General features: G+C 50.0%; 1 protein-coding gene across 1 annotated transcript in view; it reads right to left on the bottom strand.

The window, feature by feature from the left end:
- The window catches only part of TESC (tescalcin), a 46,548-nt gene extending 26,317 nt beyond the window's left edge, over nt 1-20,231 (bottom strand). Inside the window, exon 1 of the mRNA XM_066255059.1 lies at nt 20,046-20,231. Coding sequence (XP_066111156.1) covers nt 20,046-20,103 — 58 coding nt within the window. The 5' untranslated portion in view covers nt 20,104-20,231. The remainder of the gene's footprint in view (nt 1-20,045) is intronic.
- Nucleotides 20,232-27,638: the final 7,407 nt, after the last annotated feature.

The following is a 27,638-nucleotide window of genomic DNA, read 5'->3' as shown; positions in this document are numbered from 1 at the left end:
ATTAAAGTGACAATTGATACCACAGAAATACAAAGGATTATAAGAAAATAAAACAATTATATGCCAACAAATTGGATAGCCTGGAAGAAATGGATAAATTCCCAGACACATACACTCTTCCAAGGCTGAATCAGGAAGAAAGAGAAAACCTGAACAGACTGATAACTAATAACAAAATCAAATCAGTAATCAAAACACTCCCAACAAACAAAAGCCCACAAGCTGATGGCTGCAAAGGTGAATCTTACCAAACTTTCAAAGACAAATTAATATATATCCTCCTCAGACTATTCTAAAATTTGAAAAGGAGGTTAAGGGTCCCAGACCCCAGACTCATTATACAAGGCCAGCATTACACTGATACCAAAACATGACAAAGATACCACAAAAAAAAAAAAAAAAAAGAAAAAGAAAAATTAGAGGCTAGTATCCCAGATGAACATAAATGCAAAAATTCTCAATAAAATATTAGCAAACTGAGTTCAGAATACATAAAAAAGATCATAAACCGGCCCTGGCCGGTTGGCTCAGCGGTAGAGCGTCGGCCTGGCGTGCGGGGGACCCGGGTTCGATTCCCGGCCAGGGCACATAGGAGAAGCGCCCATTTGCTTCTCCATCCCCACCCCCTCCTTCCTCTCTGTCTCTCTCTTCCCCTCCCGCAGCCAAGGCTCCATTGGAGCAAAGATGGCCCGGGCGCTGGGGATGGCTCCTTGGCCTCTGCCCCAGGCGCTAGAGTGGCTCTGGTCGTGGCAGAGCGACACCCCGGAGGGGCAGAGCATCACCCCCTGGTGGGCAGAGCGTAGCCCCTGGTGGGCGTGCCGGGTGGATCCCGGTCGGGCGCATGCGGGAGTCTGTCTGACTGTCTCTCCCTGTTTCCAGCTTCAGAAAAATGCAAAAAAAGAAAAAAGAAAAAAAAAGAAAAAGATCATAAACCATGGTCAAGAGGGATTTATTTCCAGATGCAAAGTTGGTTCAATGTACACAAATCAATTAATGTGATATACTACATAAACAAAATGAAGTATAAAAATCATATGATCATACCCTGGCCGGTTGGCTCAGCGGTAGAGCGTCAGCCTGGCGTGCGGGGGACCCGGGTTCGATTCCCGGTCAGGGCACATAGGAGAAGCGCCCATTTGCTTCTCCACCCCCACCCCCTCCTTCCTCTCTGTCTCTCTCTTCCCCTCCCGCAGCCAAGGCTCCATTGGAGCAAAGATAACCCGGGCGCTGGGGATGGCTCCTTGGCCTCTGCCCCAGGAGCTAGAGTGGCTCTGGTCACGGCAGAGCGACACCCCGGAGGGGCAGAGCATCGCCCCCTGGTGGGCAGAGCGTCACCCCTGGTGGGCGTGCCGGGTGGATCCTGGTCGGGCGCATGCGGGAGTCTGTCTATTTCTCCCCGTTTCCAGCTTCAGAAAAAATACAAAAAAAAAAAAAAGAAAAAATACAAAAAAAAATCATATGATCATACCAACAGATACAGAAAAAGCATTTGACAAAATCCAACATTTAAAATAAAAAATTTTCAGCAAAGTGGGAATAGAAGGAACATACCTCAACATAATAAAGGCCACATATGACAAAGCCACAGCTAACATCAGATTCAACAGAGAAAAGCTGAAAACTTTTTAAGATCAGGAACACAATAAGAATGTTCACTTTCACCTCTTTTATTCAACTTAGTATTGGAAGTCCTAACCACAGCAATCAGTCAAGAAGAGGAAATAAAAGGCATTCAAATTGGAAAAAAAAAGAAGTAAAACTGTCATTCTTTGCAGTTGACATGAGACCATATATATGGAACCCTAAAGAATTTACCCTAACCTATCAGAATGATAAATTCAGTAAGGCAGCAGCAAACAAAATTAACATTCAGAAATTTGTTGCATTTTTATATACCAATAGAAAATGATTAGAAAAAGAAATGAATAAAGTAATTCCATTTACAATTGCATTTTAAAATACTTAGGAATAAGTTAAGCAAGGAGGTAAAAGACCCATACTCAGAAAATTATGAAATATTAAAGGAAAAAAATTAAAAGATACAAATAAATGGAAGGATATACCATGTTCATGGATAGAAAAAAATTAACATAATTAAAATGTCAATACTACCCAAAGTAATCTACAGATTCAATAAAATCTCTATCAAAATACCAAGAGCATTCTTCACATAACGGAAACAAACAATCCTAAAATTTACATGAAATGACAAAAAACCATGAATAGCCACAGAGCAATCTTGAGACATAAGAACCAAGTTGAATTTATCACACTATTTGATATCAAATTACACTACAAGGCTATAATAATCAAAGCAGCATGACAATGGCATAAAAACAGACAAATAGATCAATGGGACAGACCAGAGTGCCCAGAAAAATATGCTCAACATTGCAATCTATGACAAAGGCAGCAAGAATGGGGTAAAGACAGTCTCTTCAATAAATGGTGCTGGGAAAACTGGACAGATACATGCAAAAGAATAAAAGCGGATCACTTTCTTATACAATACATAAGAATAAACTCCAAAAGATTAAAGACTTAAAATGTAAGACTCAAAACCATAAAACTCCTAGAAGAAAACAGAGGCAGTAAACTCTTGGATGTTGCTTTTAGTAATGCTTTTTTCTTTTTTTAATACATCTCATCAGGCAAAGAAAACAAAAGAAAAAATAAACAAATGGAACTATATCAAACTAAAGAGTTTTTGCATGGTGAAAGAAACCAACAAAAGGAAAAGACACCTACTGAATGGAAGAAGATATTCACCAGTGATATATAGGATCAGGGCTTAATATCCAAAATATAGAAGGAACTCAAAAAACTTAACACCAAAAAACAAACAATACAATTAAATAAATGGGCAGAGGACCTAAACAACATTCCCCAAAGAGAACATATGGATGGCAACAGACCTATGAAAAGATGCTCAAAGTCATTAATCAGGGAAAGCAAATTAAAACCACAATGAGCTATCACCTCACACTGTCAGGATCGCTATCATTAATAAATCAAAAAGCAAAGTGTTGGAGAAGATGTAGAGAAAAGGGAACACCCAGGCACTGTTGGTGGGAATGCAAATTGGTATATTTCCACTATGGAAATAGTTTTATTTTTAATTTTTTGAGGGACCCTCCACACTATCTTAAGACCCAGCAGTTCCACTGCTGGATATTTATATGAATAAATTCAAAACACTAATTTGAAAAGTTGTATGCACCCCTATGTCCACTGCAGAATTACTTACAATAGCCAAGATATGGAGGCAACTTAAAGTCCACAGGCAGATGACTGGATAAAGAAGTGGTACATGTATACAATGAGATATTACTTGGCCATATAAATAGAATAAAATATTATTTGCAACACATGGATGGACATAGAGGGTATCATGCTAAGTGAAGTCAGACAAATACCATATGATTCACTTATATGTGGAATCTAAACTAAAAAACAAAATAATCACGCAAATCAGAAACAAACACAGATAGAGAGCAGCCTGAAAAGTTGCCAGAAGGGAGGGCGGTGTGGGGGGCTAGGGGAGAATGGTAAAGGGATTCAGAACTACAACGTACTAGTTACCAAGTAGCCACAGGGATACAGAGTACAGCATAGGGGATACAGTCAGTAATATTGTAATAACTAAGTACAGTGCCGGGTGGGTACTAGACGTATCTGAGGATCACTTTGTAAGTTATATAAATGTCTAATCATATATGATGTACACCTGAAACTAACATAATATTGAATATTAACTGTAATTGGAAGTAATTTTAATTTATTTAAAATATAGAGTTGTGTCTTTGATATGGAAAAGTGTTCCACATATAATGTTTATAAGCAGCATGCTAGAGAAAATATATAAATATATATGAATATACATAGCTAATAAAAGAAAATCCAGACTTGCTTTCCTAAAATAATAATAGAAATTATCTCAATACCAGGATTAAAGACTCTGTTCTGCTTTGATTCATCTATGTTTTCCAATTGTTTTCTTATACACAATGTATATATTTATTAGTCACATAGTGAATATTTTAAGCATATAATATGGTCCCATATGGGACAGCAAAAGCTCTTAAAAACATTGTCATTGATGAACAGTTTGTCTGGCAGAATAGGCGTGGCTTTGTTTGATTTTATTTCTTTAACCAACACCCCCCTTTTGGGTGATCAGATTAGATTTACTGATTAAAGAGCACCCGGGACTAACCAGATAAACTATAATCAGAAATTACAGCCAAACACACACTCCAAAACAACCTCTCTTAAAGATAAATTATCTTGAAAACAGCACACTGAATTAGGCCATTCACAAAGGCCACACACTGTATGATTCCATTTGTGTGACACGCTCAGAGAGGCCAATCCTTAGAGACAGAAAGTAGACTGAGGTGGGCTGGGGAAGGCGAAGGGTGGGGCGGGGGAGGGGGCCACTGTTAATAGGCACCAAGTTTCCTTTGGAGGGGGGTGCAAATGTTCTAAAATTAGATTGCGGTGATGGCTGCACAACCCTGGGATTATACTAAAAACAAAGGCACACACTTTCAATGGGTGAAATGTATTGTGTGTGAGTTACCTATCAATAAAGCCATTAAAAACACGAATTACACGCACAATCATGACAACCACAGTCAGCGTTAATTAAGCACCTACTGTGTCCTGGGCTCATACAGCTCTCTTCGTCCATCCTGGAAACACAGACTTGCCCAAGGTTTCACAGATAGAAAGAGCTGTGCTAATTAGAACACCACAGAGCTGGTTTTTCTCATGAAGAGTTTCCAGCTAATTGCATCCAAAGTACATGCACACTCACAGGTGTGCACACACACTCACAAGTGACCAGCTCCCACCTCTGGTCTCCTTCCAGTACTAAAGTTCCCAGGGCCAAGAGCTGAGCCCTCCACTGAGCTCTACTCATCCTGGGCCGCCCGGGACCCCCACAGGCTCTGCCCGGGGAACCTGATCCACGTGTGCCCCGAGCCACACACCCAGGACCATGAAAGCCGTGCCTGTTGTTCCCCTCGAGGGCTGCTGGGAAGGAAACGTTTCCAGCCTCCCTGGTCCTCGCTCAACCCTTTCTCCAGGCCCCCATGAGGTCACAGTTGCCATGGGGACGAGGGACAGAGACACTGCTGCTTCAGTTGCTGGCACCTCGACCTCCTTATCTTGGTTTTCGATTTCAACCTAAGGGAAATGCACACCCTTCCAGGAGGCTGGTGGGGGTTAATCAGCCCAATCATTGATGAGGGGGGGTAACTCATTGCTTTGGATCCAAATCGTAAATAAAAGTTATATACCTCTGCTGCCCAAGGGGGAGACACCAGCCACATGTGGTCACTAAGCCCTCAAACGGTGGCGAGTCCAAGCGGGGACATGCCGGAGAGTGAATTACACAGTGGCTTCCAAAGATGTAATACCAAATGAAGGCAAACGGTCTCAATAATTTTGATATTGATTCTCTGTTGAAATAATATTGTAGGTATACTGAGTTAAAATAATTTCATTTTTTAAAAATGTGGCTGCTAGAGCCCTGGCCGGTTGGCTCAGCAGTAGAGCGTCGGCCTAGCGTGCGGAGGACCCGGGTTCGATTCCCGGCCAGGGCACACAGGAGAAGCGCCCATTTGCTTCTCCACCCCTCCCCCGCGCTTTCCTCTCTGTCTCTCTCTTCCCCTCCCGCAGCCAAGGCTCCATTGGAGCAAAGATGGCCCGGGCGCTGGGGATGGCTCTGTGGCCTCTGCCTCAGGTGCTAGAGTGGCTCTGGTCGCAACATGGCGACGCCCAGGATGGGCAGAGCATCGCCCCCTGGTGGGCAGAGCGTCGCCCCTGGTGGGCGTGCTGGGTGGATCCCGGTCGGGCGCATGCGGGAGTCTGTCTGACTGTCTCTCCCTGTTTCCAGCTTCAGAAAAATGAAAAGAAAAAAAAAAATGTGGCTGCTAGAAAATTGAGAATGGCATTACATATGTAGCTCCTAGAAAATTTAGATGGATTCCACCTCTCATTATAGTTGTCGTGGACAGAGCTGATCCACGTGCTTGAAGAGAAACTTAATCCCTAGTAACAAAGCCCGAGGAACTGGGACAAGAGTAGGAGAAAAACAGATGAGAGGAACCTTCATCTGTTTGCAACAGTAAGAATGTTAAGAAATGCTGAATGTCAGGAATCTGGTTAAATGCATCCCAATACGTCCTGAAGACAGTATACTACACAGCCTTAAACAATATTTCTAAAACTGTAGAACACAAAATATTCCTGGTAATACATCATCATGCGGAAAATTAACGGGCTATATGATCTCATTTATATGAAAGTTCGTATTGATTTACAAGTTCGTAGTGATTTACAACAAAATAGTATATTGTTTCCAGGTGATATGTCCAGATTATAGAACATTTGCCTCCTCACCCTTTATTTTTGCTTATCTGTCCTTCAACTTTCCTGCAATTAACAGGGATGACTTGGGTGATCTTATTTAACAAAATTTTAACTTTGATGAGCATAATGAAAAATCAAACAGGAAATAGGTGTTGATAAGGCTGTGGAGAAACTGGAACCCTCACCCATTGCCGGTGGGAATATAAAATGATGCAGCCACTGAAAAAGTGTTTGGTGGCTCCTCAATAAATGAAATGTAGCTTTACCATACAATCCAGAAATTCCATGCCTAAGTATATACCCAAGAGAAATGAAAACACAGTCACACAAAATCCTGTAAACTAACGCCCATAGCAGCACTATTCACAACAGCCAAAAGGTAGACCCAAATGTTCGTGAATGGATGGATACACAAAATGTGACTGGTCCATACAATGGAATATTATTCAGCCGTCAAAAAGAATGAAGTACTGATACATGCTACCATACGCATTAACCTTTAACACATTGTGTCAATGGAAAAAAAGCCAGACACACAAAGGCAAAACTACAGGTGTAGAAATAGATGAGTGTTTGCCAGAGGCCAGGATGGGGAGGAGTGAGGAGTGACTGCTCTGGCCCTGACCTCACCTGTAGGGCTGTGGGGACAGCTTGCAGCCTTTGTGCTAAGCAAGGGGTCACCAGGGTTGGCAGGGTGGGGAGAGGGGTGTTGGGGAGAGTCCCACAGACCTAGGGTCAGAGGTCAACCTCAAGGAGGAAGCGAGAGGAGACTGGGGACAGAGAAACGGGCCCGATATCCTCGGTGAGGTCCAGCTTCCATGACACATGTGGCTGTGGAGGAAGTGAAACCCTAGCATCCGACTACATCCAGGATGTGGTGGTCAGGGCTGCAGAAGCCCTAGTCCCAGTGAGGGCCATGTAAAATATCACTTACTCCTTCCAGAATCCATGCAAGCTCTCAGGGATTTGAGGGGCCTAATGGACTCCCCCACAGCCCACCTGTGTCCACTGGACCCTCACCATTCATTAAGAGACATTTCCTGAGCGTCTCTGGTTTTCCAGGCACCTGCCAGACGCTGGGGGTGTGGACGTGCAGATCTGGGGCCCAGGATAATAAACACAGTTGGCTTGCAAGGAGCACCCAGGTTGGAGTGGGGCTTCCAGTCCACGGGGTGGGGTGGGAGGCAACACCCGCTGGGGGCTGGGCTGGGAGGCTAGGTGGGGAGGGTAGGAGGCTGGACAGGGGGGCAGGTTGGGGCTGGCAGAGGCAGACTGGGGAGGACTCAGGGAGCCCCGATTCTTCAGCAGTGCTGGCAGGCAGCCGGGGAGCAGGGGGCTAGCAGAGGGGGCAGGTTGGGGCTGGCAGGGGCAGTCTGGGGAGGACTCAGGGAGCTCCGATTCTGGAGCAGTGCTGGAAGGCAGCCGGGGAGCAGGGGGCTGGCAAGGAGGGCAGGTTGGGGCTGGCAGGGGCAGTCTGGGGAGGACTCACGGAGCCCCGATTCTGGAGCAGTGCTGGCAGGCAGCTGGGGAGCAGGGGGCTGGCAGGGAGGGCAGGTTGGGGCTGGCAGGGGCAGATTAGGGAGGACTCAGGGAGCCCCGATTCTGGAGCAGTGCTGGCAGGCAGCTGAGGAGCAGGGGGCTGGCAGAGGGGGCAGGTTGGGGCTGGCAGGGGCAGACTAGGGAGGACTCAGGGAGCCCCGATTCTGGAGCAGTGCTGGCAGGCAGCCGGGGAGCAGGGGGTGGGCAGTGGCAGCAGCACAGGTCAGGCTGAGGCATTTAGATTTCACCCTGAGTTCATGGAGGATGTCACGGCAGGGAACAAGATCCTACACGCCTGGTGACAGAATGGAGGGCGGATGCAGATGACGGGGCTGAGAGCCCACGGAGACATGGGCAGGTGCAGCAGTCCAGGTACAGGGGTGAGGGTGGGGGTTGGGATGGGAGTGGAGGGCTCAAGACACAGTTGGAAGGAGCAAGGGCAGCTGAGAGCAGGCCCCTGCTCTTTCTAGGGGTGTCCAGGGGCCACCCTGCCTTCCCCGGCAGCGCCAGCCAAAGTGTGGTCCCTGGGACACCACGTGGCATCACTGGGAAGGTCTCGGTGGCTTTCAGGGTCCCTAAAGCTCTCCTGATGCAAGTGTCCTGACAGGCTGGCCAGGACTCAACTCAGGCATTGGCCAAGGTCCTGAATACAGAGGTGAGGCATGCCAGACAAAGGTGAGCTCACAGCGCGGCCAAGAGCGGCTGGCTCGACCCCCAGCTTCACGTCCTGCCCCGCTGTCTCCCTGGGGAAGCCACCCCCTCCATGAGATGGAGACAGTAACAGCACCACCCTCAGAAAGCTGCTCACAATCAAAACCACAGACACACTATGCATAATCGTCTAAGGGGGACAACGCCCAAATGTCCATCAACTGGCGAATGGCCGTCCATTCACAAAACGAGGTCCATCCACCCAGTGGAATGATTCCACCACACACACAAGCATGCAGTAAGGACACACGCCACAACACAGATGGACCTGGAAATCGTGACGCTAACAGAAGAAAGCCAGTCACAAAAGTCCAGTTATATGCTCCCACTATTATATGACACGTCCAGAATAAACATATCCATGGATCAAGGCAGATTTGTGGTTGCCAGGGGCTGATAATGGGCAGGAAGTTTCTTTCTGGGGTGATGAGACATTCTGGAAATACGGGTGATGTCTGCACAACATCGTGAAGGTGCTGAATGCCACTGACGTATATGCTCCAAAATGACTAAGATGGTACTTTTTACATTATGTGAATTTTGCTCTAATTTTAAAAAATAACAATTACATGCACACTTGGCACTGGGCCTGGCAGCAGGAGCAGGAGACCCAGAGTTGCCACCAGAGTGATGATTATGTCTCTAAAGTAACAATACCCTGGTACCTGCTGGGCTCTTCAGCTGGCTCCAGGCTCAGGAGGGTAAAGGCAACTACTTGTGAGCCACCTGGGGCGACAGCCAAAGCAATGACTAATCCTGGGTGTCCGCGGCCGGGAGGGGACCCACCCTTGCATGCCCAGCACACACAAGACGCTTCACGGGGCTGGCTGCACCTGCCTCCGCCCCGGAGGCCACGTGCCCAATGTACACACATTACGGACCACACCCTGCTGCCAGGGATTCTAAGGTAAACCGAAGATGCACTTGGGTGCACTTGGCCGTGAGAAGGGAGCCGTCACACCCGGTTCCATCCTCTGAAGCAGAAGCAGCCACGAGGGTTAATGGCTGGCTTTGACCCAGCACCTTTAAACCCTTTTCCTGCAAACTTCAACCCACTTTGTAAGCACAAAGACCAACAGATTCCTGGTGTGAGTTGCCCCAGGCCAACGTCAGCAATGGTATCAGCACTGATTTTCAACTCAGGTAGGACGGGGTCGTGAGGTCTCTCGTTTTGAAACTCTGTGGGTTTTGTTTTGTTTTTTAATTTTCTATCCAGACAAAACCCTCCAGCACTTGGGACCAGAGGGAAAGCTGGGACGGAGTGAAGTGCCCTGACTTAGAAAACAGCCTCTTCTCCTGAGCAATGAGACAACCTGAAAGGCTGTCAGAGTGGGTGTGCATGACTCTCACGATCACGCAGCCTGTGCTTTGCTCGTCCTCCCTCAGCCTCCTAACGGCCATGCTCTGTTCTTTGCCATTTGCGTTGCAAAGTAATAATAACTGCCATGTGTTCGCATTTACTCAGGTGGGAACTAAGCCAGGGGCCAGCCAGACCTTATCTCACTTCGTGCCTCAGAGGGTGGGTCTCACACCCACTTTACAGATAAGGAAACTGAGTTTCCCAGAGGTTCAGCCACCCACTGAACTGAAGGTCGCAAGGCCAAGGGTGACAGAGCTGGGGTCTGTGACCCTACAATCTTTGCTCGTAGCCATTTCCTATGCCGTGTGCCGAAGTGGAGAAGTGACTGGAATAATGAGTATGTATCACAAATGCCATTAAAGAGACAAAGATGTTTCCATTTTAACAAAAACACTAAAGATAAAAAAAAAGGGGGGGGGATAAAGCAACAGAGAGTCAGTAGAGATTTAGAGAGTGGGCGTCCTTCAGAGCATCTCAGGAACTGGTTTTCACATCCTTCCAGAACTATCTCCGGCTCTAGATTTATGCTGAGGCCTGACCGAGTGGAGAGGCACTTATGACAAGTATGAGGAGCTCTTATGCAGGACATTCAGAGCTTTAACTCCAGTTCCTGCTAACAATCTCCATCCCACCACAAACACAGGAGAAACTAGATAGGGTAGGGGGGAAATCAAGTATTCCACCTACTTTGACAGAATGGGAAAGCCTCAGGGGCCAGAGGCGAGGAGGGAACTCAGACCCAGCAAGGCGAGAGTCCTGGATGCCACTGAGGGGGCCCAGGGGTGTCATAATGGTTATCGGCCCTGACAGGAAGGGTGGGGTTTTCTGGACCCTGAGGACAGAAGTGGCCTAGGGTCTGTAGGAGCTCGGAGTGAGACTCATGCCCAAAATTGAAGCACAAAAGGCTGCCTCTGCACGTGAGGGGCCAGGGGAATGTTCCCCGCTGGCCCAGTCAGCAGGGAGGGCGGACCTGCAGAGAGGTGGCAGGGAGCAGAGGGGAGGGCCAGGCCTCCGTGATGAGTCCAAACTCGGCCTGTGCCACATGTGGGTGAAAAGTCCAAATGTCCGTGGTGCAGGGAAGCCAAATAAGTGTTTCCAGATCAGGGAAGGCCCCAAGGTACCCAGCACAGTAAGTGCAAAGCTCCATCTGAGGCAATTCTGTGACCCGGGGCACATGGGACTCTCACAGAGGAGGGACTTTCAGTAAGCTCATCTCTACTGTTTTAGCCTCAGCATCAATCTGGAGCTGAAGATAGTTCTGGAAGAGTGTGGAAGCCCGAGGGAGAGAAGCCCAGTAGAGGTGAGCTCATAGTCAAAAACCAAATCACACAAGCCAATGAGCCCCCATAGGAGAGAATTAACAGACACAGTTAACAAAAACCATCGGCATCTCAAGGTGAAGCAGAAGAGACTAGTAAGTTCTAAGTTATTACAAAAAAAATAGTAACCTATGACCAAAGAATTGAATTTGAAAACCATATAGAACTTACACAATGTTATTTTTAAAAGTCACTGGAATTAAATGTATTAGCCAGGTTAAGGCAGCAATGGTGTAATAGCTAAAGAGAGAATTAGTGAGCTGGAAGATAGATCTAAGGAAATGACCCAGAATACAGTACAGAGCAATAAAAAGAAAATATAAAAGGAAAAGAGGCATTCAGGATAGAATAACATGGTCCTACATATTTCTTATAAGAATTATTGAGGAAGGAGATAAAGAGAAAGGAGACAAATAATATTTTCATGATGGAAGACATGAATTGTCTTTAGAATGAAACAGCATAAACCATTCCCAGGCAGGATAAATAAAATTAATCCACATCTAAGACACAGTGTAGGTTAAGAAAACAAGCATATTTCTATAAAGAAATATCAATTAGACAAAAGAGCTGATTCTCAACACAAGAGACCATAAACAAAGTGCTGAAAGAAAATATGCCACAACCTTGAATTTTATACCTAGCCAACAATCATTTGCGTATGCTGGCAAAGACTTTCTCAGACAAAATTGACAACACACAGAGACTCATCAAAATAAAAAATCTACGAAAAGGTATATTACATAAGAAAACTAAATCTATATGGAGGAACACCTGCAATAATTAATAGGGTCTGCACAACACAATACATAGTTTTTAAAAATTAAAAAAATATACTACAGTGATACAAATTAAACCATGTTAAGGTCCCTGATTATCAGCACAAGGGCAAGATAATGACCAATATCAGGCATGTCAAAGATGGCAGATGTCAAAAATGAATGAATTGCTGAAGAAAGTTATAGAATGCCCTTAAAAAGGAAAAATGTAGCCAGCTTCTGAAAGGTTTATAATCAAAATGATGAGTACCTACCAACCACTAACTAAACACTTACAATGTTATCAAGAGCTTTACTCTCATTTAATTCTAACAATAGCCCTGTGAGACATTCCCATTTTGCAGATGAGGAAACTTGAGACCTGGCGGCAAAAGTTACTTGCCAAGATGGTGAAAAGCAACACCATGACTCAAACCCACATTTATCTGCTGGTCAAGGGCAAGATGGTAGGAGGCCAATGTGTGCCCATGTGGGACTCTGGCTGAGGTCTTGGGGATGCAGGTCAGGTCAAGACGAGAACTCTTTATAATTACCAGGTGGGTGAGGCCTGTGAGGTGCTGGGCACTTGCTCAAGGTTCTTTGATCATTGGAACCCTGGCAGGGGTGCCAGGAGGAGGGAGGGGAACACCTTTCTAACCTCAGTACACAGAGAAGTCATTCACTGTAGCCACTTTCTCTTCCCATTGATATCCCAGACTCAGCCAGCAGCACTGGAGTCTCCTGCCTGGCCACCTGCCCTCCTTCCAGGGGGCCCTTCGGTCTCGAGACCTGACTGCTCCTCTCATCTCCCAGGGAGCTGTGCCCGGAACGGAAGACCCACTCCTGACAGCCCGCCAGTCCCCAAAGGTCATACCGCTGGGACAACAAAGGGCCTTTTTGTCCTAGTGCTTAAGGTGGCTGCCACCAACGGAAATCACCCATCCGACCTTCTGGCTTTATGAATTAATAATCAAGTTATAGCAGGAGACAGGGTGGCTGGCAGGACCAGGCTGCCAGGCTCCTCCCTGTCACCCTGCTCAGTGTCACCGGCGCAGCACAGTGGCCCTGCCTTATCTTCCCCGAGTGGTGGCCACTTCTGAGCTGAAAATGCCTCGTCCCCCCCTCCCCACCCACCTTGAGATAAAAGATAGCAAATTGCTTTGCGGAAGTAAAAGCATTTTATCAACACCCGGGGTACTGTCTGTATCTGAGTGTTGATTAAAACCCTGCTGCATTCTGGGGACCATTAACTTGCGCACACACAAAATATCCCGCCAGCATGGGGGATGGGGGGGGGGTGGGGAAGACAAGAAAGAAAGAGGCATGAGGGACCTAATTACTACTAATCTGTGGAGCTGGGAAGTCTTGGAGTGGGTTGCCGATTGCTGCCACGCTGAGAAAACACAAATTCGTCTGAAACACGTGAGCCACGCAGTATAAGACGCCAGGAAATGGAGGAGGTGGCCGAGTCCTGCTCATCACTGAACTTGCCCTCCACAGGGATAGCCCACAATTCTAGAAGATTCCGCAACACCCAGAACCCATCCTCTCTGCCTTGAGGTCCAATTCTCCCCTCGTTAACTTGGTCAACAAGCACGGGGCATGCCACCATCAAGGTCCAGGGGCAATGGTGAGGCTCCCTCTGGATTTATAGACTCGGTCTCTCTCTCTCAGTCTCGGTCTATTTCATGTGGGGTTTATGTCACGTGAGAGAGGCAGTTTCTCCTTGAACTTGAAAAAGGCAATAGTGGAAAAGAGGCAACCCCTAAAAGGCCTAGTGTTGAATTTGGGTTCCACACTCACTCAGCCCCTGCGTGATCTTGAACATTCACTTCATGTGCTTGAGCCTCAGTCTCCTCATTTGTAAACAGGCAACAGTAACAGTCCTGCCCTCCTTGGGCTCTCATGAGGAGCGCAAGATGATTGTCAGGAAGTGTCTGAGGGAGAGTCACTGTTGCTTTATTCCCAGCTGGCTGAAGGGACCACAGACCATCTGGTCAGCCACTGCATTTTCACCCGGGTAGGAACAGTGGTTCAGAGAGAGGGATGCCGTGAGCAGGCACCTCAGCAGGCCAGCCCAGGGCACACCCGCGGGACATCGGCCTCCAGGCCAGGCTGCACAGCCATTACTAACGGAGAGACGACCGCGTCCCACTGAACAGAACACACACTATCAGCATGGACCAGAGCAGGGGGGGTTTCCTCAGAAGTTAAATTCACTTGCTGCCCAATCCCTTAAGAAGCTTCTGAAACCTGCCTACCCATTTCTACAGTGAGCACCAAGGGAGGCGGGCAGGGGAGGTCTGGATAGCCCCACCTGACCAACATGGAGAGGGTTCCGAAGGGCTGGAGCCACCCGGCCTCCCTCCCATGGTCTTGACCACTGTGCCCAGGTTGCCAGACCACTTGCCTGCCCGGTGCCTGCCCTGAGAGCTCAGCCTGTGGGGACTCGTCCTCCCCAAGTGCCACAGATATGGTCGTTCCTCCCTGCCAGGGAGCCACAGCTTTTCATTTCTCTTAAAAGAAAAAAGAAAAAAATTAAGCCTGACCAGGGGTGGCACAGTGGATGGAGCATTGACCTGGGATGCTAAGGCCCTAGGTTTGAAATCCCGAAGTCACAGGCTTGAGTGTGGGATTATCAACATGATCCCATGGTCACTTGCTTGAGCCTAAAGATCGCTGGCTTGAAGCCCAAGGTCACTGGCTTGAGCAAAGGGTCACCAGTTTGGCTGGAGCTCCCTGGTCAAGGTCCGTATAAGGAGCAAGCAATGAACAACTAAAGTCCCTCAACTATGAGTTAATGATTCTTATCTCACTCCTTTCTTGGCTGCCTCTGTCTCTCTCTCAAAAAAAAAAAAAATTAAGTGCTTTTATTATTTCCTTATTGAGGTATGATTTATGTGCAATGGAATACAGCTTCACTGTTTTGAGAACCTAATGAATACCGGGGGTCCATGCTACCCCCAGAGCCACACAGACACAATCCTGCACCCCACTTCATGGGGTGTAGAGACTCCCCGAGGATTCCAAGTTAAAAGCCACCGTCCACCTCAGAGGAAATAAAAAGGGAGCCAGGTAGGTTTTATTGACCATGTAGCTCAGCGTGCTTGGTGACACAGAAAGAACACAGTGTCACCAGTGAGCCTATCCTGACCCCTTATGCCCCTGAACATCGGGTCAACCAAGGCAGCCAGTGCCTGGAGCACAGTGGGAACATGGCAAATGGTGACTGGGGTGAGGCCACAGTCCAGGGCCGCTTGGACACGTTCTAACCCAGGAGCAGCACCCAGTGACAGGGAACCCGGTGGCAAAGAGAGCACCCCCACCACCTGGCCAGGCCGCTCGCTGCATCTCTGGTTCCCTCCCCAAATCTTGGGGTCTGGAGCTTAGCTCAGGAACTGAACACTGAGCCTACTCAGTATCCTGTGGCTTTGGGCAAGTCACATCCTCTCTTGAGCTTCAATTTCCTCATCTATAAAATGGGAACTCCAGCGTTCCTGGGAGACTCCAAGAGCAAATACAGACAAACAACATGGCTCGGCCCAGCCAGCCCCGCACTGGGCAGGGGACGGCCCTGGGTAAACGCGCTGTTACCATCAGGAGGTCTGAACCCGAGATGTAGGAGATTGTTTTTTCTTCCTCCTTCTGGCAGCTTCTTGGCATCTACATAGACATGCCCACAGAGCTGTTTTGGAGCCTGATGGAAAAAACAGACCCTTCACCTTTCCCAGAATCCTCTGCTTATTATTTCCCAAATCCAGGAGCATGCACAGATTGGGCGGGTGAGGGGGCAGGAAGTGGGGTTACCTCCAGGCCAGCTCAAGGTGGTGGAGGGCAACAGACTTGGCTGAGTTATCCCTAAGGAGCCTTTCTTCCTGCCCAGGGACTATTTCACACCTCGGGACACACGCTGGGCTTGACTCCATCCCTGTGCCTGCCCAGGAAGAAGCATGGGAAAGAAAAGCCAGCTCACCACTCACACACCCAATCAGGATTTTTAATGGGTGTTAAGGATCAGCCTTCTTGGCTCGGAAGTGAGGGTTAGGGGTGTGCATTTGTTTTAAATCAATCACTGAGGACCCGCCAGGCACGTGGAGGTGGGCATGCACCCGATGATGCCCTGCGTGGGTGAGCCTGTGCTCAGGCCTATTTTTGGTGAAGCTGGTTCAGTGCTGAAACCAACAGAATGCATGGTGAGAGGAGGGACCCAGGGAAGCCGGGAGGGCCAGCGTGGCCAAGGCCAGCTGGTGAGGGGCGGGGTGGGGGTGGGGGCTAGGTTTTCTACTGGACACACGTTCCTGGGCACTGCTCCTCAGGTCAGCAAGTCTCCAGAGTCATCGCCCCTTTAACATGAGCCTCTTGTGTTCTCAGTGAGGATCGTGCCCTGTGTACAAAGAGAAGGCACATTCATCCCCACCTTAGGGGGAGCCAGGTTTCCAGGGGGTGACAGGTGACAAAGCCAACAATTATAACAGGTTGTGACGTGTGCTGTTATGGGAGGGGAAGCAGGGGCTGTGGGGTCCAAAGGACAGGCATTTAACTCACAGAGTTGGACGCAGAGTGAGTAGCTAATGATGGCTTTTTCTGGAAGGGAGCCACAGCTCAACTGAATCCTGAATGATATAGATAGAGCAGGCATTCCGAAACAACGGCCGGGCCCATGGGCCGCATGAGGCCCCCGAGGCCATTTATCCGGCCCCGCAGCACTTCCGGAAGGGGCACCTCTTTCATTGGTGGTCAGTGATAGGAGCACTGTATGTGGCGGCCCTCCAACGGTCTGAGGGACAGTGAACTGGCCCCCTGTGTAAAGTTTGGAGACCCCTGATGTAGAGCATGAGCTTCACAAAGAGGCAGAGCTAAGAGGTAATGTTTCTTAACCTGGGTGGTGGCGACAGAGGCATTCCTGTATGTAAATACCAGAGTGTGCACAGCAGAATGAAAGAGTGCTCCAGGCAGAGGGGACAGCTTGTGCAAAGGCCTGGAAGTAAGAAAAATATATGGGCAGGCTTTTCCGACCCCTTCTGGGTTCCTAGAAATCTGAAAGCCAACTAAACATAGTGGAAGCAGAGCATTGCCAGGACAGTGGACTTGGGGATCCTCTGATCACCCCCTTATTCCTCCACTTATGAGCTGTGGGACTGCAGGCAAGTTGCTTTATCCCTCTGACCCTCAGTTTTTGTTTCTGTAAAACGGCCATGTTGCCACCTTCCCTGGATGATTATTATGAAGACTGCACCAGAGCGCATGCAAAGTGCTCAGAGAATGTCGACCATCACCTTTGCTTGCCCTTCTCATGGTTTCCAGGTGCAGTCCTCAGCAACGGACCATCCTGATCCTCAGAGAGGCTGGGAGAGCCCAGCAACCCAGGATCCAGATGGGACGCCCATGCTCAGAGTGGTAAAGTGACTTGCTTCAGGGCATGGATCCAGGAAGAAGTGAGACCAAGATTTAACTCTTAACTGTGGCTCAGTGACCAGGACACACAAATGCATTTAAGGCATGGCCAGCACTCCCAAACACTTGCCCAAAGCCACATACCTAGCGAGAACACTTAAATCAGGCTCTTGCCACACCAGAGCCCCGATTATGGCTGTGTCCTCATCTCATACAATTCTCATGCATTGTCCTCAACTTTTCCTGCTACAGGACCTTTGCAGCTGCTGTTCCCTCTGCCCAAAAATGCACCTTCCACAGATCATGTGGTTGGCGCCTCCCTATTTGAGTTCCTGTTCCTTTACCACCTCCTCAAAGAGGCCCTCCTGTCCACCCTAAGGAAATGTGTCCCTGCCCCTCCCCCGACTCTCATGCTCCCACAGTCTTGTTCATTGAGCTTGCTATCTATGAACTGATCTGATTAAACTGTGTACCTCCCCTCAGGAACATCAGCCTCTCCGGGTCACTTCTAAATCCTCAGCCCCTGCTCCACAGAGAGCTGAACAGGTAAAAGTGCCCGGACTGTGTCAGTGCCTTTCAGAAGATGAAGGGGAGCTTTCTCTTTACTTACAGTTCAGAGAATTGAAGGCATTCATCCTCCCCTCAGACATCAGAACCCCCTACTTCCCCTGACCCCGTCTGTCTCCCTTCCTCCTCTGGGGAGTGAAATCTGAGTTCTGGCCAGCAAGATGGGACACCACATCAGCCACACCTGGAAAAGCTACCGAGCAGGAACACTCAGCATTCATCACCCCCTCTCCCCACCAAGAGCAGACCCAGGAAACTGAGAAGATTCCCAGCATGCTCTGCGGCACCATTAGCTGTCAAACCCACAACCAGCCAGAATTTCCCCAGACTACCTGCCTGCCTGCTGTGAGGGCTGCTAGAGAGATGGGGGTCAGGGCCAGCCCACCCTTCCAGGGGAAATCCCAGCTACAAAGAAGCCCCACCTCCACCAGTCCAGATACAAGACAACGGAGAGGCAACCAGAGGGCACTCGAGAAATAATAAAAAACAGGGGAAACCCAAGAAAGTCAGGGTGAGGGGAATCTGCCTCCTCTTTCTTGTTAGCTGGGGGGGAGGGGTTGAACTGGACTTTGGAAAACATTTTGAAGAACTAACACGGTCACACGTGGTTCAACATGAAAATATAACAAAGTTTACAGTGAAAAGCTCACTCCCCCTTCACCCTTTCCAATCAATCCCCCCTATTTATTGTACTTACTCCCTGTGGGTCCTTCCAGAGTTCTTAATGCAAATAAAGCAATTACAAATATATATTTTTAGTCCCCTCTTTAAAAAAAGAGTTCCATATCATTTAATTACACCTCACCTTTTTTTTTTTATATTTGTATACAGGAACATATATACAGCGTGTATGTGTGTATGTACACACACACTCTCCATTTGTTAATGTTTTTTTTGTAACTTCCATCCAATTATCCTGGAAAGAGGTGTTCAGACTGGGGGGTCAGGAGGAGTGTGTCTTTCAGCCCACGCACAAAGGCTGGTTTCCTCCCATGACTGACTACAGACACTGGGTGTCTGCACTAAACTCAAAGCAGGTGCCAGGAACCAGCTCCCACTTAGAAATAACAGCTGCAGCTCCCATATCTTGAGCATCTGCAAAAATCCCATTCCAAAGAGAAGGAAGGCAAGACTTGGAGAGGTAAAATGACTATTCCAAGGTCACACAGGCAGGAAGTGGTGCTGTCAGGGTTCCCACCCAGTCTATCCATCTCCAAAGCCACTTTGCACTTGCCTGGTCTCACTAGTCTAAGGTCCACACTCCTTTTCACAGCCAATGACGGCCCGCGGGGTCAGAGCCCACGATCAAGTTTCCAGCCCGGATAGACTTGAGCAGACAAGCGCTTCCGCCCGCGGCGGTCAGGTCCCTGAGGTCACCTCAGACCTGCGGTCTGTCCTCCCCAGGCGCCCCGCCTCTGCGGGTCCTGGGAGCCCCGGAGCTCGAGGAAGGAAGGACGTCGGGCTTCCGCAAAGTGCTCTGCATGCGCTGTCTCGCTTAAACCTCTCAGCTGCCCCAGGAGGTGAGCCCACCTGAACCCATTTTACAGATGGGAGGACGAAGCCAGAGCCCAGCTGCCACCGACTTCAAAACTTTCCGCCCCCTGCGCATCGTGAATCCAAACGACTTTCAGGTGCGGGGAGCGCACCAGCTGCTCCTAGCTGGGCGCTCGCTCTCCTTGCCCGGGTGACTGCCCTGCTTTGGGGAAGCCCGGCCCCGCTCCCTCCCGCGTCCGCAGTCCCCAGGCCCCGAGGTTACCAGCTAACTTCGGGAGTGCCCAGGACGAGTGGCCGGGCACTTACTCAGCATCACCGCGGGGCTCCTCACCGCAGGCTGCAAAGTGGCCGGCGGGGACCCATTTGAAAGTGAGGGAAACTGAGGCGCAGAGAGGGCCAGCTACTAACCCAAGGTCACACAGCATAGCGGTACGCAGCCAGGCGGGCAGCGCTGGGCTGGGATTCCCTGTGCCAGCCCGCGGTCCCCGCCCGTGTCCCCGCGCCCGTCCCCCGCGAGATACTCACAGCCAGTCTTGCCCACGAGCTCCCGCACCTCCTCGGAAGCGGAGTGGGCAGCGCCCATGGTGCCCGTGGTGGGGGCCCCCAGGCGCACGTCCCTCGCAGGCCCCGGGCTGGCCTCGACTGCGCAGCGGCCGGTCCGGCCTCGGGTTCAACGCGAGTCGAGACGCCGGGACCGGTCTCAGCCGAGGGTTCCGCGTGGGGCGGGAGCGCGGCCTCTTATAACGGCAGAGGGCGGCGCGCCGCGGTCCTAGCGCGCGCCGGTTTCGCTTACTGCGGGGCGTGGGCAGCGCCCCGCCCCGGGCCGGCAACAGCAGGGAGGCCGGTACCAAGGAGCCCACCTCCAGGGTTCCTCACTCCCCACAACCGCGGCCTTGCTGGTTGTGCCTGGGCCCTTCCGCATCCCTGCAGGCTCTGTAAAGAAGCAAGTGTGAGCACAGTTGAGGCGTGAGCAGAGAATCAGATCCCAGGGAGGTTTCCTTGCACACTCACACCACCACCCCAGTTCCACCACACATCCTCCTAGATAGCAGGAGGGAGACTCTCCCCTGGGACCATGAAGGAGGCCAGCGAGCATTAATTAGCTCTGTGGTGAACAGCAGTAAAGGCTATAACAATAGTAATCCACCTTGAATGTGCACCAGGTGTTTTGCTTGGCTTATTTTACGAAAGCCCCTTCCCCCTCCCAGCACCTAATGAATTGGACACATCTGCGTGCCAACCTGCCTATCCTAGTCACACAGCACAGGAGATTGATGTTTCAGGGAAGGGAGGGGGTCCCAAACTTTAGGAGCAGGGAGGTCTGCCCCGCACTGCACTGTGACTCAGGCAGGGCCCAGGAGGCTGCATTTCACATTAACTGCCAGAGCTGCAATGCTGGTGGTTCCCAGGTTAGTGGGAGAAGTTCTGCATTAACATGACTTAAAGGAATCCAGTTCTGTAGCCAGGCTGGGTGGCGGGGGCTTGTACTGCCATCTGTCTGACCATCTTCTCCTGAAACAGGGATAATATAGTTAATGAGAGGTCTATCAGAAGGGCCTGGCAATGGGACACAGCTCGAGGTGCTCTGGGTAGAATCATGCCCAGGTTGCAAGTGAAAAACTGATTCTCAGAGAGGTTGCACAGGAGAGCTGGAAAGCAAAGTCAAGACTTTCCAGTTCTCAAGCTCAGGGCGCTAGGGTGCTTGGTGACCGACAGGGCCATCAAGGATGGGCATGTATTCAGTGTCCTGTGTGCCAGGCTCTGCAGTAGTGCTGGGATGGGGACATGGGCCCTCCAGTTGCTGGAGAGATTTCAGTGTGCCCACCTACATCAGCTTCACAGGGTGCTGGGGCAGGGTGCCCACAGGTGCAGGCCACAGGACCAAGCCAAGGGTCACAACCCTTTCCAGGAGCAGTGGTGCCTTTCAGGAACACCAGGGGGTTGCTGGAACCTGCCAGGGCAGCAGAATCAGCTTGGTCCTGGTTGAAAACCCAGCTGCCCATTACCCTCTGTTGGCATTACTCTGTGGTGCATTTTAAAAGCACCCTCGGGTGGTGCTGAGACCCAGCTGAGCTGGGGAAATGTTGGCACCAGCTGGTCTAAGTGAACTAAAACCTGGAGAGTGCATTTTGGGTCAGAAGGACTCTAGAAACCCAGACTGGCTTTGGGGTCAGAAAGGGAGATCCTCAGGCGCTTTGGGAATTACCCAAAACTGCTGGGAACAATTTTATTCTGACTTAAAATATCGGTTCCTGGAATGTTATTATATTAAATTATTCAAGGATTATTCAAGGATGGGGCTTTCTGCTGGGGAAATAGAGAAGAGTGTCTCAAGACTGCATCTCCTCCTCTGGCACGGTCGCTCCCAGAGCTAAAGACTGTGCGTGTGCGTAGGTAGGCGGACACCACCCCAGGGACAGTGAGGGGGTGCACAGTTCTGCTCTGCCCTGCAGGTGATCACAGAAAGGCCCCCCCAGTGCGTGGAGGGAAGAGCACTGGTCTTGATTCCACCACCTGCTTATAGTGGCAACTTTATCTCAAAGCCCAATGGCCACTGTCAGTTCCCAGACAAGCACTGACACTTGTTTCCTCTGCCCAGAACTCCCCTCCCCTCCCTCTTCCTATGGCCAGGGCTCCCTCTTCAGATCTCAGGATAATCACTTTCTCCCGGAGGCCTCCCAGGGTCCCCATCAGTCCTCCTGGGTCTGCTGCCAAACAAGCCACCTTAGCCAGAAGGCTGGGGTGTGACAACCAAGGGAGATTTGCTCCCAATGGCAGGGCTTAGGAAAAATAATCAGGAATTCCTTGTGGCAGCAGGAAGGTACAGACTCCAAGGCACAATTTGTGGATTCATTCATTCATTCATTCATCCATTCATCCACCCATTCATTCATTCATTCACTGTACATTTACAGAGGGCCTGCCATGTTCAGGGCTCTGGTTGGGTCCAGGAGCCACACCCAGGAATAAGCAGGAGCCACACTTTGGCTCTTAAGGAACTCCTAGAGGAATGAGGATACTGATACAGAGGAGGTGGCCATACAAGGGGGTAAACAAAGGCCTCTGGAGACTGTTATTCTTTAAGCTGAGCTTTGGGGAGTCCATGATTGTCCCCAAGTGTGGTCCCAAAGGGAAAGACCAAAGGCAAATACTGAGTAGGCATCTATATCTGTGCATTTTGGGGGCCCTGCAGAGACACCCACCCTCCGCCTGGGCTCTGCCCCTTCCCGGCAATGATGCACACATGCGGAGGGGCTCGCTCCACACAAAGCCTGCCGGCGCTGTTCCAGGACGTCACAGCTTTAATTCGATCTTACCCGCCGCACGCTGGCATCACGAAGAGAGTCTGGAGCTTCGCGTGGGGTCTGGCTGGGCTGATTGGATCTGTTGTCTGCAGCCCTGGATGAGGGGCACCCTGTGTGGTGACCTTTATCCTCCTGCACACAGCAGGACTCCTGAGGGCTGGGAAACACTTTGGTCACCAGGCAACTGCGTCTCTATTCCCGGGAAGAGCTAAGAGCAGTGGCCCTGATGAGACTGGTTGGGATCCCCGAGGCCACACTGGCCACTGAGCCTGGCCAGAGACGGCAAGGACAGTCTTCATTTGGCTCTCTCCCATTCCTGTCAGGGAAGTGACTTCACCTCCCTGGGCCTCAGTTTCCCCGTCTGTGAAAAGGCAATGATCATGGTGGTCGTGACGGTTAAATGCAGATTCATATATGTAAAGTGCTTAAAACAGTGCCGGACATGGTAAGAGAGTTCCCCACCATGTGCAGGAGAGCAGGCTCTGAAAAAGGGGAGGGAAGCCCTGAACTGTAGCATTTGCTGATCTATTTCCAGGTAACAATACACCCACTGCGGTTGAAAGCAGGCTACCACTAATCTAACAGTTTGGGCTTGCAGTATTCCTGAACGGTCAGCACTTTGCTCCTACAAGCTGCCCCAGACCACTGCAGTAGACTATTGTCCTTGTCCAACATTCATTCATTCATTCACTCACTTACTTACTCGCTCACTCGCTCGCTCAAGACTTCGTGCCAGGAATTCAGACACTACAGTGAAGGAGCCCGTGCCTGACCTCGGGGACCCTAGAGGCTAGAAGGAAAGGGACATGAGCAGACAGACCACCACTAACGGGCACTCTAATGGGTGAACAGCTGCTGCAGGAGCCTGGAGGAGAAGCACTGGCACGCGCCCATTTTATGGATGGGAAAACCAAGGTGTTTCAGAATGGGCCATAAACCAGAATCCGGGTGTGGATGTGAAGCTGGGTAAATGACAGTTCCTAGCGTTCACCCCGCTTGCTCCCCTGTCCCTCTAATCGCTGAGCTTGGGGGTGTTTCCAAGACTTGGCAACCGGTCAGGGAGCAATACGATACCTTTAATCTTCAGGCTACTGACTCCAAGAGATTTACTGGGTCTCTAAGTGCTATCTTGCGAGGACCACACCCAAACCACTTCAAACAAGTAAAGATTCGTGATGCTCTCTCGTAAAAATAGACCCAGGTAGGGAAATGCCGCAGGTGCCCTATGCCTGTGTCTTGGTTCTGACACAGACAGTTTTTCTCTTAGGCTCATTCAGGCTCTTATGCTGGTCTCGTATTTCCTGGTCTCTTGGATTTTAATGTGAATGCAAGCAGAGAAGAATCATCCCCAACATGCATTTTGAATTCCAGTTATCTTTTAAAGGCTTTCTCATCCAAGGCACCTGGTCTTTGAAGCTAGCCTTGGGTGACAATGTGCTGCTGTAGACCGATTCAAAACTGAGTTGGACTGGCTCTTCAGTTCCTGGTTGCATGTCTGTGGGTTGTCATTTTGACACTCTGACCTTGATGTCCTCATCTGTATAATGGGTCCACAATCCTATCTTTGTGAATAGGATTCAGCAAGGATACAATGGCTGGCATAGAGCACACCTTGCACAATGGGCTGTTCCCTCCTTGTAAGGACTTAGAGCCAGCCTATCTCTCCACATTCTATGAGCCCTCTCCTCCCTACGGTACCTAGGAAGACAAACAAACAGAACTCACCCTTGGAACTTCTGTCCAGCCTCCTCTTCTTGGGAAACCACTGTCAATCTTAGGAGAGTGACCTTGGCAAGGGAATCTTGGAATAATTGTCCCCCATTCCCACTGCAGCCGCCAGCTGCTCCGTCTCATCCCAGACAATAGAGGGAGAGACAAGGATCCTTGGGAGGGAGGGCAGAGCCCCCAAAAATAGGAGACAGGGCTCCTTGTGGAAGGCGGCTTGAGCATGGTTTTCTATTATTTATATAATTATAAATAGGGACCTATTACTGGAACTTGCAGGGGGCAGATAGAAGCTTGTTCCTGGATGGGCTTCAGACTCAGCTTTGCTGTCTGAGAAACAAACTCACCAGAGTAGCAGAAGGAGGTGGCAGAAACCCAAACTCTATTTTAAAGTCACCATCGCTTTATATCAAGGGGGAGGGGTCAGGCAGGCTTTGCAGAGGGGTGAGGGCTGTGGAAGGAGACGGTAAGCATCAGTAATTAGAGGGGAGAGTCTCGTCTCAGACACAAATGCAACCGCCCCGGGAGGGGCCTCCGGATGGGGGTACGTTTTTCTACTCAGTATCTGGGATGTGGGGAGAGACATCCTATGCCATTCAGCAGCAGGACTGTATGCAAGCAGAATGATGGCCCCAGGACCTGTGACTATGGTACATCACATGGAAGAGAGTTAAGGTTGCAAAGCAGCTAACCCTGACATGGGGCGGTCACCCTGGATTATCCGGTGGGCCCAATGTCATTCCAAGGGCCCTTATACGTGGAAGAGGAAGGCAGGAGGGGCAGAGTCATGAGTACTATGATGGGATGGTACAGGGGATGATACGAGGAAGTGTCTCTAGGCCATTGCTGGCTTTGAATTGGAGGAAGGGGCCACAAGCCAAGGAATGTGCGCAGCTCTAGAAGCTGGAATACGCAAGGGCATGAATTCTCCCCTCAAGCCTCCAGAAGGGACACAGCCCTGCTGACACTTTAAGATTAGCTCAGGGAGGCCGGTTGGCTCAGCGGTAGAGCGTCGGCCTAGCGTGTGGAGGACCCGGGTTCGATTCCCGGCCAGGGCACATAGGAGAAGCGCCCATTTGCTTCTCCACCCCTCCGCCGCGCCTTCCTCTCTGTCTCTCTCTTCCCCTCCCGCAGCCAAGGCTCCATTGGAGCAAAGATGGCCTGGGCGCTGGGGATGGCTCTGTGGCCTCTGCCCCAGGCGCTAGAGTGGCTCTGGTCGCAACATGGCGACACCCAGGAGGGTCGCAACATGGCGACGCCCAGGATGGGCAGAGCATCACCCCCTGGTGGGCAGAGCGTCGCCCCCTGGTGGGCGTGCCGGGTGGATCCCGGTCGGGTGCATGCGGGAGTCTGTCTGACTGTCTCTCCCTGTTTACAGCTTCAGAGAAAAAAAAAAAAAAAGAAAAAAAAAAAAAAAAAGATTAGCCCAGGGAGATCCACTTCAGACTTCTGACCGCCCCCCAAACTGTAAAATGATATCTTTGTGTTGTTTTAAGCCACCAAGCTTGTAGTCATTTGTTACAGCGGTGCCAAGGAACAGGCATCGGCAGGGCTGTCTCCCTGGAGGGATGGTTCTGTAAGTTCTGTGTGCATGCCAGTCACCCGGGCTTCTAATGAAACTCAGATTCCTGGGCCCTCTCCAGGTTCTGACTCTGGAGGCCCAGGAATGCAGCTGCAATGAGCACTCCGGGGGTTTCTGATGTCAATGGTCTTTTCGGGGTAACGATTATTGAGATAAAATTCATATACCATGCAGCTCCCCCACTTAGTGTACAACTCAGTGCAGTTTTCTGTAGCCTCGGTGTTGCACAACCACCCCACCAGTCAACTTTAGAACATTTTGATCAGCACAGAAAGAAACCCTATCCCCCTTACCTATCGCCCCTCAACGCCCCCATTCTCTCTGGCCCCCAGAACCACTAACCTGCTTTCTGCCTCTATGGATTTACCTCCTCTGGACATTTCGTATAAATGGAATCATAGAGTATGTGCCCTTTTTATGACCGGTGACTTCTTTCCCTCAGCATGACATTTTCAAGGGCCATCCATGTGGTCGCATGCATCAGTATGTCATTCCTTTTTAAGGTCGAATGATATTCCGTTGTCAGGATAGACCATTTTGTTTATCCATTCATCTGTCTATGGATGCTTGGGTTGCTCCTGCTGTTTGGCTATTCTGAATAGTGCTGCTACAAACATTGGTGTAAGAGGACCTACTGGGAGTCCGTGTGAAGGCCACGTTTTGAGCCAGGACCCAGTGGCCTGGGTGCCATCCTCCCTTCTATACATTTTGCCTCCAAGGCAGGGGTTGGAGTGGTGAGTACAGGGAGCTGCCAGATAGGAGGGGGTGTCTATGTAACCACGTGGCTTTCCTTAGAGCATCTCATAGAGCCAGCATGGCCCCGGGATAGGTGACTGGGCAATCTAGCATTCCCATCTTGCAGATTTGAAAACTAGAACTCGTAGGGGCTCAAATCACTTGTTCGAGCCTGAACCATAATCTAGCAGGCATCTGTGCCCACTGAAGTTTACGTGGCTGGTAAAAAAAGGGGGAGGGCGGAAGGATATGGAAGATCCACTGCTCCCACCTGCTGAAGTCGATCTACTAGTGGGTCGCGGCCAGGAGCTGCCCTTGTCTGAGCGTGAGCAGTCTCTGTTGTCGTCCCTCATTGAGTCCAAAGACCACACAGCGGGTGCATTCTCCACACCCCCATTGTAAGAACAAGGAACTGAGGGCTCAGGGAAGCAACACCAGAGTCATAGCTCTCGGCTGCCACACGGTGATTCTCAAATGGTTTTGTGCTTCAGAGTTCCGTGTGTAAATGGTGGGGCCCAGGAATGTGCATTTGTAACAGGGATCTGTGTCTGAGGCAGGTCATCTTAAGGACCACACACAAAGAAGCCTGCACCACCCAAATGTCTGGGGCCGAGGATGGGGGCTGAGTGTGTTCACATGATAACCCTTCAAATGAGTTCACATGAGAACTCCCCAAAGTCCTTTGGCGAGAGGTGTGACAGGCTGGCGGCCAGGACTGTGCAGGGGGTGTTAGAGGCACTTTGGACCGAGTTGCTGGATTCTCACTGCCCC

Source organism: Saccopteryx bilineata, chromosome 2 (assembly GCF_036850765.1).
Source record: "Saccopteryx bilineata isolate mSacBil1 chromosome 2, mSacBil1_pri_phased_curated, whole genome shotgun sequence".
Classification (NCBI taxonomy): domain Eukaryota; kingdom Metazoa; phylum Chordata; class Mammalia; order Chiroptera; family Emballonuridae; genus Saccopteryx; species Saccopteryx bilineata.
Note: the sequence above shows the minus strand (reverse complement) of the source record. Positions and strands in the feature narration are given on the sequence as shown.